The sequence below is a fragment of the Molothrus aeneus genome, chromosome 1, assembly GCF_037042795.1.
Source record: "Molothrus aeneus isolate 106 chromosome 1, BPBGC_Maene_1.0, whole genome shotgun sequence".
NCBI classification, from domain to species: Eukaryota; Metazoa; Chordata; class Aves; order Passeriformes; family Icteridae; genus Molothrus; species Molothrus aeneus.
Genome location: NC_089646.1, coordinates 103834559 through 103847612, shown reverse-complemented (window position 1 = coordinate 103847612; position 13054 = coordinate 103834559). Strand labels below are relative to the sequence as shown.

The window sequence follows — 13054 nt, the reverse complement described above, 5'->3', positions numbered from 1 at the left end:
GCTCCTCTCCAGCCCTATTATCTGCCATTTCCGCCCACTATTAATGAGCTACTTAGGATGCATATTTTTCGTGATTGCAAAACAATGGCAGAAGCCAGGGTAGGAAGGCTTGTCGTGAAAAATATTAAGTTCATATTGATCCCATAACTTGTGAAAAATAGTCTATTGTTCTTGTTCAAGTGAGTACGTTATACTATTAAGAGGAGGCTGAATTAGAAATTTACTCCTAAATATGGACGGTTTGGTGATAAGCAGTCTGAACTGTAGCATACAACCAGCTGTGGAAAGAGCAAAGCAAGCCTGGCCTGGAAAAGCATCAGAGGCTCCATGTACAGTAATTCACCTACAGGTGTCCGCGTGTGGCTGCATGGACGTGTGAGATTGGATGGTCCCACCGAGATTAAGACATCAACAAAACCAAGCTTTTTTTTCTTTTTTTTCTTTTTTTTTTTTAACCAATATAATCCATACAATACAATACAAGAGGAATTGACAATACAGTACAATTTTAAAAATTCTTAATACTTGGACAAGAAAATCCTTCTTTTATATTATCTCTTCAACTGTCATTGCTTCTTATCTCCTTCCTTTTTACTCTTTTATTGCCTTTCAAAATAGATTATTTCCCTGGAAGATCGAATTTACAATCTTCTGCTGATTGAAATGTTTAAGTAGTGACTGATGAAATAAAAATGAGGCAGTTTGTGCAGCTGTGAGTGTGCAGGTATCTTTCCACAGGATCTTTTATAACCCTTGCCATCTCACCTGTGGGATATACTTCCACCTTTTCACCTGCCAGAGCTGTGGGGTTTCTTTTCGTCCCCCCCTCCCCGCTCCCACCCCAGCTCCCTCCCCTTGTGTGACTCCTTAATTCAGGTGAAGATGTGATTTGGAGGTTTAGAATAAAGTGCGCCATCTGCTTAAAAAAAAACAAACCAGTAATAAAAAGAAGGGAATCCGAGTCATAGCTCCTTTCATCTTTTGTGAGGAAGACGGCAGAGTCCGAAAGGATCACCCTGCATGACTGAAAATACCAAAGTCCCCTACAGTTCGATATTGCTGTACACTGGGTAACAGACTAGCTTTAGATCAACTAAAGATCATGAGTAAGTTAAATGGAGCATCTACTGTACAGGTGCGCGCAGGTGTGTGGAAGTCTGAGTGCTGCGTTTATTTGTTCCAAACAGAAAAGAAAAAGGGATCATGCTCGTTTACATGAGGCAAAGTGGCAGCATCGGTACATGTGACAAAGCATCGTGATGACATGGGTGAACCTTCAGAAAGCAAGGGTGATTAGAGGACATCTCTCGGAGGACCGACAACTACGCCACGGCAGTGGAGTTCACTGGGAGCATCGGGGCAGCTGCGTACAGAGAGAGGGGAGGGGGAGAGTAGGGACAGAGAGCGAGAGAGAGAGGAGGAGGTACAAATACTTCGTGGTGACCTTGAGCAGGAGCCTAGAGGGGCAGATTATACATGAGGCTTGTCTTGCCAGATAGAGTCCTCCCGGTTGGATCCCTTCATAGCCTGGTCTGGGCTTCGGGGATGTATATCTCAATGCTTTCGGCGCTCTCGGTAGCTGAGTTCTGGCGAACCGACGCAGCGCGCTTGGCAGCCATCAGCCGTTTCCGGGCCTCCTGACGCTGCGAGCTTTCCAGAGAGCGTTCTCGTATGAGTGGCACCTGACCTTTCGATGGCTTCTTTGGCACTGGAGGAGGGACCCTTCTCTCCTGATCAAAGCAGAAGGTTAATGGCATTATACAGCTTCTCAGGGAAAGGTGGGAAAAACTAGGATATATCAGTAGTTAGAACACACATTTTACCTAAGGTTTGTTAGCTCTTATCTGCCTTTCTGTCTTCAGTCAACTGGCTTTTGTGCTCAAGGGTTCATAAACATGGGGCAAGGGCAAAGGGGAGGGGAGGGCCGGTCGCCGTGCTACTTCTCCTCGGGGACGGTGCTGCCAGGGCCGGGGCCCCCACCACTACCTGCTTAGTGCCAGGGACTAGGAAAGAGACCGACCTCCCGCCACCGGGGCAGCCGGGAGGGAACGCTGCTCTCGGCAGAGGAACTCTGGAGAGCCCCAGCTCCCGGGCCACCCTCTTCTATCCGTGCATAGCGCTAGGTGCTCCTGCAACACGGAGGTGCCATGGCTCTGGCGTTCCCAAATGCAGACAGGAGCTAGCTGTCTGCAGCTGGTGCATCAGAGTAAGTAGTTTTTAAAAAAACACACCACATGTTTATGTATCTATTTCGTAGCAGTTTAGTGACTGCTCAAAAATCCCATGCTCGGGGTCTTGCTCTGCAAGCTCATAAACTCTGGCCTTGTGCTAAATAGGCATGAGGCTACATTTCAGCTAGAAATAGAAAATCTGGTAGGAAAAACTTAAAAACCGTTAGGAGAACATGCATTAATCATCATGGTGGCAGCTAGATCCAGATATGTGACCAACAAGGAGGGCTTTTATGTATATCCTGGTGCATGTACACACACGTACACATAAAAAACCAAAAAAAAGAAACAAAACCCACAAAAAAAACCCAACCAAAAGAAACCCTCTGAGAAGGATCTCTCTCCTAAAAGAAAAGTGTATTCAGAACTGAATTTCAGGCGTCCACAAAGACTTTGTCAAGTTAATTAGATTGTCTTTTAAGTTACATCCCCTTCCAACTGTGAACACGGTCTCTGAGCGAAGGGATTTTATCACACTACAAAGGTCCCATTCTGCCCTTTCGTTTTCTCTCATGCTGCTCACAACAGCTTCCATGGCTCAAAATATAAAGGTGCTTAGTTACACTTATTCATACTTTGCTTTTTCTCTCCATCCAAGGATTAATCTATGCTGCTTAAAAAGGGCCCAGTGGCAAAGGCCAAAGGCAAATATCAATTCCACAGAAAGTTTTTTCTTCTTTTTTTTTTAATCCTTTTTAAAAAAGGAGATGATCTGTTTCATCTAAAATCATAGACAAATGCTGTTGAAACAGGAACACAGTGTAATTCTTTAGAATCTTTACCTTCCTACTGTAGGTCCCTTTCTTCAGCACTACTTAACTTCCTTTAAACTGCTATAGTCTTCTTTTTGTTGGAAACTCTTTGAAATGTTTTTCAGAAGCAAAGAAAAGGCACATTTTTTTTCAAGGAAAGCTCTCATTTCTTACTGCTGCAATTGCAACACTCAGCCTACCCACTTTACTGTAAAAGCTAAGGAAAGACCATATACCAGCATTTCTGTGCATGCATGTTTGGCAGTTTTAACTTCCTTTTTTGATAGATACTGGAAAAAAAAGAAGATAAGAAAATGACTTGCCTTCAGTACCTTGGGCTAGGAAAACACATTCCCATTCATTCCCCTACAAAACACACTAGGTGTGCACAAATGGTGTGAACATGGCACTCCTAAGTCAGGAATGAATATTTAGTCTTGATTGGAGGAGGAGGAGGAGGAGGAATAGTGCTACCAGCACTGCCTCTACAAGCTTCCTGCTGCAAGATTAACGGGGTTTGATATTATTATGGTTATTTGTCCAAAAGAAAACACCACTTTGGTCATCAGCAGCCAGCTGAGGTAAGATGAGGTAGCCAGGACTCCTGTCTGAGCCACTGTACCTGTAAATTGTGCTCCCCCTCCTTCTGGTGACCCTACCTGTTGGCTGTGTTCATTGCTATCAGACCAGTCACAGCAGAAATTCAGCCACCAAATTACATACCTACAGCAGCGCGACATTAGACTGTTGGTTCCTCTAGGAATGGGTCTGTGCCCTAAGGATTTTTTGAAACATTTGTGTATTTTGGCTCACCCAAGTGCTGTTTGTCTTGAGGTGGAGGAGAAAAAAAAAGGCAATGGTGCCAAATGAGAATGTAACGTGAAATGTGACTTACACTTGGATGTGGTAGTTTTTCATGGTAACAGAAGAAGACTACATGTACCAAAAAAAAAAAAGGGAAAAAATCCCCACCAAAGCTCCAGATGATTTTTATGCTACTTCAGGTAAACAACAATACCAGGAAAGTGAATGTGTTTGTGAAATCACCCATTTAAAAAAAAGCCCAAAATAAATAAAAAACAAACAAATGGACAAAAAAATGTAATTTTTTCATGTAACATTTTGGAAGGCATATTTTTGATATTGCTGTTTTTAACCTGGCTACCAAAGTCAGCGATGGTTACAGTGCTTCCCTGTTTTTTTCAGTAACACAACCTAGAACTCTTGCTGTATGCAATAATATGAACCGTAAATGTGATTTATTTAATTTTAAGAATCAATATATAAGGCAGTTCCTTCCAACGATTGATCGTCTAATATGATTAAATGTAAAGCTTAACAAAGTACCACATTCCCATCATCCGATTCACAAAGACAGATTTGGTTTAAAAATATGCCTGAAACATATTACAGATAATATCCCAGATGATTATTATGTAAACATTATTATTACAATGAAATTAATTTGATATGAGCTTCATTTCACATTTTCAACGCTGTAACACAGAGGCCTATTTAATCTGTCCAGTATTTGTGCAGGGTTTTAAATGAAGCATACAAAATCTACAGTGTTCTACCTTCTTGTCATGAGGATCCATCTGTTTCCAATTATTGGCCTTTAACTGATGAAGTTCATCAAATTTCATACTAATATTTTCTATGGACAACTGCAGCATATCCCAAAACCCTGCTAAATCCTGGGAGGTCGGCCGTGGATGTGCATTAGGATTCTGTGTAACACAAGAAAAAAACATGTTGGCTTTAGTATTTCTTAATGTAAAGAATTCATACAAATGGTTACAAATCTGGCTAGTAAAGCAGTTTGAACAGATCCAGGTGATGGGTGAGACCCAGAGAGAGGAGCAAAGCAAAGCATTACTTACTGGCGGGTTTTATTTTGAGGAATCTGGCTCGGCGTTGAGCTGCTGTGCCCTGCAAACACGCACTCACTGCTCACCAAAGGCAGCAGGTTCCCCACACAGACTAAGGGTAAAGGGCCCCTGTGGCAGGATCTGCCTAGGGATGTTCCTGGGCACAACTGGTGGCAATCCTATCTGCACTGAAATGAATTGCCATCCTCCTCTTCACTTCCATGAGAAAGGATTCCCCACCATGCTCACACTTGTAAAAAAGAGTGATACCTGTGCAAATGTATGTTTCCTGCATGTGCAAATACTGATACACCAAAGTTTGAACACTTTTTCTGCACTCTGAAAATGTAAGGTTTACAAAAATACACTAAGTGACATTTTCTCTTATAGACCTCAGGCCAATTTCTTCCTTTTTTTTTTTTTTTTTTTTTTTGTTTGTCAAGAGTAACTTGTGCTGGGTGAGAAGCTCAGAAGACTGAGACTGCATGCAGAAGCACAGTAAACCCATTTTTACAGGCAGATTTTTTGGAAGAATGAAACTGGGACACAGGTGGGGAGCATTGCTTTGTGTGTGCAAACTCATCAGCTCAAGAGCATTGCTTAGAAGAGCGTATCTTGACAGTCAGCATCTTCAGCACAGCTTGGGCCAGACCCAATAAACCCTGTCCCTTAAGTGCAACCCAGCTCTGAACACTTTTTGCTTGCAATAGGCGTACCCTAAACCTAATCCCTGCTCCACTGGCAAGGCTTGTATGAGGGAAGGCTTTCTACAGGATGTGTAGAAAGGTGGCTCCCAGCTGAAACTGTTTGTTTAAAATGAGATGTTGCATACACTCACTTCAAGCACGTTTTTTTCATAAATGCTGAGGAGTTTCTACATCAGTCAGCAAGTCTTGTGGGTGCTGTGGCCTTGTCAGATTACACTGATACATTGTTATTAATTTTGTTGTTAATAAATAAATAAATAATTAGTAGCACCTTGCATGATGTTTTACATGGCTCAGGTTTTACTCTGCCTTTAGTTTTCTTCCTCTTCAGAAGGAATAAACCCAAAAGAGTCAGTTGGTTGCCTTATAAAATTTCTATTTGTGCTTTTCACAGTCACACTGACAAAGGATTTTGGTAGGATGATTATACCATGAAAGGTGCAATTATTGAAAACAATAAAGTATATATTTTTAGAGTCATAAGGAGACCAGAGATTACACTTTGATTCCTAGTTTTTCAGAGCCTGACTCTAGCAGGTTGCCCAGTTGTAGGCTGTTATTTACACAAAGATGTGCAAGCAGAAGGCTTTTTCAGTTTTTATATTAAGAATTGGAAGTCTAATTAAGACAGAGCCAATTTCTGTTGCATTTTTCCACTGAGGCAGATTTTAGTTTGGAGCTTGTTTCCTAGGAGCACCTGGGAAAGCCCAGCTTGGGAGATTTCTGATCCACCCTCAAAGACCTTAAGGTGTTTTACCCATCCGTGTGCCCATGACCTCCCTGATCAAGGGACAGATCCTTGCTCCTCTTAAGTCAGTTGCAGAGCCTCAGTGATTGCTCACCTGAAGCTTTTTGCCTTAAATATTTTAAGGGTCTCAAGCTATTGTGAAACTCATGCTGACTCTGACAAATCTGAGTTACTCCCAAATTCATATCAGGGCCTTTACTGGAAAAATTGCCATGTTAGTCAGAAAATCAGTTTAGTTTATGTAGCATTATTCACAGGGTTAGTAAAAGGCACACATTAGTATCTAGCAGAAAAATTACATACCAGGTTTTCTTCACAAAGTTCTCTGAACTGGTAAAATTTCTGAGCCATGAGAAGCTGGGCACTGCCCACTGCAGTTCGAATTTTGCCTAGAACTGAGAGAAAAAGAAGAGTAAGTCACAATGCTTTCTTTGCTGCAGGCAAGTAAAAGCCTATAAAAAGAGAGGAGAAAGCTGTGCAGCAGTCAGCTCTGGCTTTCAAAAGGTACGTTATCTTTCAGCCACAAAAAGAGAAAAGTTGATAAGTCTAAGGTCAGATCTCCATGAGGCAAAAAATATGTAAAAGGTTGCTGCACCTTACTCTCAGTGAGACCAGTTGTAACCAGTTGTAATGACAGTGTAAACGTGGCTAATCAAAAGCTTCTGCAGGCTGTATAGAAAGCTCACCAGAAATGTCACCACTCGTATCACCATGACCCAGGCTCAGGCTTTGAATACAAACCCAGCTCCCTGCACAAGGACATGCAGCTCTCAAACTCTGTTTGCTTCTCCACCTCACTTAGCAACTCAGGCTTCATTGTCAGGTGTAGCTGAGTGTTGCTCGACCAGAGCCCCAGAAAGGGGATGATTGTTTTACTGCACTCCAGCGAATCTCATCTGGACCTTCTGAGTACTTTCCATGAGTGCAACCAAAGGCTGCTTCTGCCTTTGAATTCAAATGCCCAGGAGTACTTCAGGGAGCAATGGCACCCTGGCCTCTCCTCCTTGCTGCTGATTTGGAGGGAGGTGTCAAGAGTCCATGCGCAGCTGGCTGAGGACTCCTTTGTACAGACAGCTGGGTACTTATGGCTCCTTTGGGCTGACTGAGTGCTGTGAAGGGCTGCAGTGAACCAGAAGACAGCCCATAGTAAATGCCTCTGAATAAAGCAGGAGCTCATACTGTTTTGGTTGCATTCAGACACTGGGACTTTACAGCAGTAGTTGGGAATACACTTCCCAAAACCAAGCCATAGACTGGTGCATTCAGGGGCTCCCTGGGGAGTTCTGGTCCAGGGGAGACTCTGTGTGTATCTGTACACGTGTGTGAACACGTGTGTGTGTGTGTACCTTCGTGTGTGTGAAAAAAGAAGTAAGAAGGCAGAAACAGTGAAAAGGTAGACATGGCCTTAGCTGGCAGTAAGACAGTGAATCCAGAAAACAGAGTGTGAATTTAGGGACTGCTGAGTGAAAGAACTGATGCTGTGAGGAAGAAAGCAGCCACTGATTTGTTTGAGATTTCCGATGCTCAGAAAAACCCCCAAGAATGTCTTTAAAAAAAATAGGTTGGCATTACAGATTTGTCTGACTCCTTCATTAATTTTCTCTCTCAGCTCAAACAACTTATTATGACCAATTCTCTGGTTAACAAGTGATTAAACAACTAATTTAAATGAATTTCTTAAATATTACCACTTCCTTAATGAAAAACATGAATGGCAGCCACTGTGTCACAGTTCTCGCTATCATTTCTACTCAGAGATACTCGTATTGTCCCAGCCCTCAAACAGACACAGCAACTTTTCTGTGACAAATTTACAGCCTGGATATAAGAGACAAGTGAAGAAGGAATGGGGAAAACAAACAGACGAAGTGGCCACCTCAAGGTGAGTGAATTGCTGGTAGAGCCTAGAAGAGATACTGGTCCTAAGCTGCCATCTTCTGCACCATTCCTTGGGCACAGTCACTTTTTGCATGAAAGTTAAGACAGCATTAACAGAGCTCCCCTGGGAAAATACTGCTAAGTATTTTGATGTACCACAATGAAAAATAAATAAACAAACACATACATACATAAATACATGCAACTTTGCTATAACCCCTTCTAACAAGATTTTTAGCATTTCATTGGTCCTGTGACTGGCTGCAGTGCTGGCTACCAGAATGCCACCATGGCAGTGCTTGGTAAGAGAAAGGCCTCTCCAAGGGTTTGAGTAGCCACATACTATGCAGACTGGCACAAATACTCGTGATAAACTGAAACTCGATACACAGTTATTTGAACTCTGTGTTCTCCTCCTTCAAGGCAAATGGATTTTCCTTCACCAGCCTCAAAGCTCACTTCTCAAGGCTGTTGAAGGAAAAGTGGGATGTGGAGTTCATTTATACTTCAGACATACAAAGGGGGGAAAAAGGAGGAGGGAAGAGAGTCTTTTCACATTTTTTTCCGAACCTATAGGAGAGAGCTCTGTGAACACACACAGAGCCCAGACTTTCATTTTGTTCCCAGAACTCAGCTCAGCACTGCCAGGAAATAGCCGTGAGCTGGAAGATTCACTAAGCAGAATATTTTCAGCATATTGCGCAGGGAGTTTTGCACACAACTCTAATTATTGTTAGCAAGGCTTGCGTGTCTAATTCTATGCGCACAGTGCTGAAAATGGACCCCTTGGTGTGTCTAGTCATTTATGCAACCCAATATGCAAACCACTCAACTGAAAGGACTTTTCAATAGTAGGAGGAGCTACTCCGAGAGCTTTCATGTGGTTCCCATTGTTATGAAAACTCTTCCCACTGAGTATATTTGGGAACAGCTGCCTCATCTGGAGTTCGGCCACTCTGACACTTCTCAAGACTTGAGAAGGGGAGAAAAAAAGTCTCTCAACTTCTTGGGATTAAAAAAAGAAAAAGAATAAGAAAAAAAAGGTGAGCTTTTCCTGGAAACCTGCACCAAATGATTTGGAAATCACATCCCAAGCATGAAGAAATGTATATACAACTTGTTGATGGATGCTAATGTGCCTCTTTCTTTTGGGGAAGAAGAGCTTAATATTCAGAGATCTCAGCAGAGGGAAAAGGAAGTCCTTGTCCTTGGCTGCCTAGTGACTGGCTATTTGCCTAAAAACCATCATCCCAGCTGACTGCGGGATGCATGCTGATGCTGTTCTCTATTGTTGCCACTTCTGCTGTAGCTGTGGCTGTATCTAGTCAAGTGTCACTGATTCCTCGCCCCTCAAAAGCAAGGGGTCTGTTAATGTGCAACTGGTCAACAACCAACTCTGTCACGGAAGTTAGGGGGAAAAAAAGACAAAACACAAAGCATACAAAAAGCTGAAAGGAATGTCTCTAGAAGACACAAAGCCTTATCAATAGCCTAAGTTTTGTTTCCAAACCCACGCTGCTTTTAGTGTTTCAAGGCACAGTGCTCATTTTGCTTACTCAGTCAAAATCTCTGGTGCCCAACAGAAAGGCCAAGGTGTAGTAAAAAATCAAAAGCAAAAATAGACCATTAGATTTTCTTAGAAAAAAAGGCTGCAAGGTTTGAAGCCAAATACCAAGAAAATAAATGGAATTACAAAGATAATACTCAAAACAAATCAGAAAAGAATCAGAGTAATCTTTAACAGCAAGGGAGATGGGGTGCAGGAGGAAAAACACATAAACATTCAAATTGATGTGTTCAGCTAATAGGATACAAAGAAAACATATAAAACCAAGCAACAAAAAATCCCAACCCATCAAGATGCAATCAAAATGGATTTAAACACCTATATAATGTTATTCATATCTGCTTTCTGTTCCATACAGGACTATACAGCACACTCAGCACTGCTGGATCTGAATGCCTTCCAGTAATGCATTAAGCAACATTATTAACATCCATCATATGCTTTGCTGTCACCTCTTCCCGAGAGGGAGAAGTGTGTGTACTGCAGTGTTTTGTTTTAATAGTTTGAATTTTTCCCTTTTTTTTTTCCCTCCCTTCTTGCTTTGACCTATCTTCCTTGTAAATCCGGTTCTCTCCTGTGACATTTCTTAAGACATGGACAATTATGTCTATTCTTGAATAACTTACAGCTATTTTGATGGAATTCAGCTACTGTGGAATGCGTCCTCACTATTACTGATCTTATCTAGGAATCACAGAATATTATTCTAGGACAGACACATGACAGTGAATATCCTTGTATCATTAATTCCCCAATGTTCTTATTTTAAAACATTCTTGAAAATAGATTTGGACTGTTTGCTGTTCAAGCAGTAAGTTCTTGCTTCTCTTGGTTCTAAGAATTGCACAGGACCTGTTTTGAAATTGTGGAGCTCTATGTGTTTCCCTCCTCCACGTCTTCATTGGAAAAGAAATAGGAAAACAACAAAATAAAAGAATTGTGAACACAAGCAAAAAAATAGTTATTGCCATCTACTCTAACTAGGAAGATGACTCTGTTTATAATAAGGATAACAAAATATAAGAAAATAACAAAACCCACCTGAAGTGATGTGAAAAGTAATCACATAGAGAAACCAGGGGAGTTTTGAGAAGGGACAGCACTATTTGGCCTTAAACCCCAAGTGATGTATTTGCATTTGAAGTTTGACAGGCCTCAGGGTCTAACAAGTGACAAAGGAGGCACTTTACGACTCCTGACTATCAAATGCCCTTAACATGAAAACACCTGGTTGATAGGCAGGGCCCAAGCTAGGGAACGGAATACCGGGATTTGCTCATTGCCCCAGGAGCAAGTGGCAGGAACAATAGCTGAAATTACAGGGACACAGCCTGACATTTGCGTTGCAGATGTTGGCTGGGCACTATGCATATGAAGCAATCCTGCCACAGAGCTGTCACAATCCATTTCCAAGCCAGGATGGACCAGCATTTTAGCCTATTCATGTTGACAGAGCTACATTTAAATAACGCCAAGTATGACAAAAGCCAGGAAATTCAAACTTAAAGCTACTGCTCAGGTCTTAAGCTCAGCTGTTAAGGAGAAAACAGCCAAATGGAACAAACTAGGGAAGGAGCAGTCCTTTCTTTGAGTCATATATACTTACAGGAGTGATCTCATTGAAATTAATAGGGCTGTCTGCATGAGCAAATGCTTCTCATTTGGATTAAAGCAGTTTCCATGTGTTCTCTGACTTACTTGGCTTTTATTAGAACATTTAATGTTTTTTTTCCCTAACTAGATCGTTTCCTTGCTTGTGGATTTCACTTTTTTCCTTGCTAGCCTCTGGGCACTGGTAGGGCTTTCCTTGCTGGCTGTCCTTTGAGAAACCCTCGTGTAGGGAGAAGTCCCTTCTGGGGACAAAAGAAAACCAGAACAAGAAAAGGATGACTTGGGCATATGGCCAGAGGCACGTAGCCAGGGGGATTCCAGCAGGACTCGGCCACATGTCAGGCTGGGGACCATCCCTCTGCACGGCTGTCCCAGCCCACTGCAGGATGAGGCTGTCTCAACTCCTCGGAGCAGCAGAGGCCAGGATTGCTTGGAGAAGCCCTGCAGAGGAATGGTTTTCCATGCTTATGGCTGAGTGTGAGCTCATGGGTCTCTTTTCATTTTGCCATGCACAACTATTATGAAAAATGTACCTTTTCCTAAATTTTATTCTCTTGCATCTAACCTTTACTTTTTGTTTTCTTTTGAAACAATTGAAACAAACCAAAAACAGTAGACAGTGTGTAAGCATTGCATAATTTGTCAGAACTGGATGCATTTGTAGAGGCTCTGGTCCTGAGCAGTGAGGTTCCTGCAGATTTGAGGTCAACCTTTATTCACACACTAGCCCAGAGGGCTACTGTATACACACAGGAGAATTATAATGACAGGTCTTGTGAGAGCCTTGGTTTTCTGTTTTAGTTTTTACATGATTTGGCCTGGCTTTTCTCACCACTAAACCCACATTACACCTGACTTGTGGTGAATCAGGCCTGCTGTTTGCTTCTGATGGTTATCTTTACACCAAAGCCACAGTACAACCTCATGTGAAAGAGAAACTTCTGGAGGCGGGGGCCAGGGGAAGCTTTCTGGTTTTTCCAAGAAGGTCAATATGAACAACAGCAAAATACCCCATCCAAGACAGGCCAAGGCCATAGGAATATGTTCCTGTGCCCACCCCTGCTGGGAAAAAAAATGGTCAGAGCTGTGCAGGGAGCCCGGTCTGATGGTGCTAATTTTGTATGTAAATGGTGACAATAGAGGTCTGAGCCAAAAGTCACCAACAGCTGTGGTGAGGCTCTGACTATTTGAAATTTTACAGGGGAGAGGTAGGAGGAGAAAGCAGATGGTTGAGGAAAAAACCAAAAAAAGTCAACAGTTGATTTCACTTGAGACCTGATCCAAAGCGTCAATCAAGTCTCACAAGGTGTTTAGCCTCAGATGTGTAACATCTTTTCTTTTTTTTTATGAGAGCCCTAGAGTTTGTAGCCAACTTCCCTGTAACTGCAAAATACACTGAAATCACATCAAGTATGTTAGCTTAAAGTGTGATTGGTGTTCATCTGCCTGTCACACAAGCTGCAGCTTTATCAGAAAATGATTTCAGATACAACCAGAATATACTATCCAATAAATAATTCATGGCGGAAGGGAAGCCACATTTCTCTCTATATTGGCATTTCATCGTGCAGCCGCTGAACCACAGCTTGTTTTTATACAGAGCAGCAGACTCCATTTCCCAGCTAGAAACATTCAATCCCATCTGGTAGATCCATTCCCAGCTAGATAATACCCTACGTATCTATGTAA

The 13054-nt window shown here is 42.2% G+C and overlaps 1 protein-coding gene across 9 annotated transcripts in view; it reads right to left on the bottom strand.

Moving 5' to 3' along the window:
• Nucleotides 1–1148: 1148 nt before the first annotated feature.
• Nucleotides 1149–13054, bottom strand: part of DLGAP1 (DLG associated protein 1) — a 397438-nt gene continuing 385532 nt past the window's right edge. For all 9 annotated transcript variants that reach the window (XM_066562060.1, XM_066562044.1, XM_066562035.1 and 6 more), the window contains 3 exons: nt 6613–6704; nt 4561–4713; nt 1149–1730 (listed from right to left, as the gene is read on the bottom strand). In XM_066562060.1, the coding sequence (XP_066418157.1) occupies nt 1521–1730; nt 4561–4713; nt 6613–6704 (455 nt within the window). In that variant the 3' untranslated portion in view covers nt 1149–1520. The remainder of the gene's footprint in view (nt 1731–4560; nt 4714–6612; nt 6705–13054) is intronic.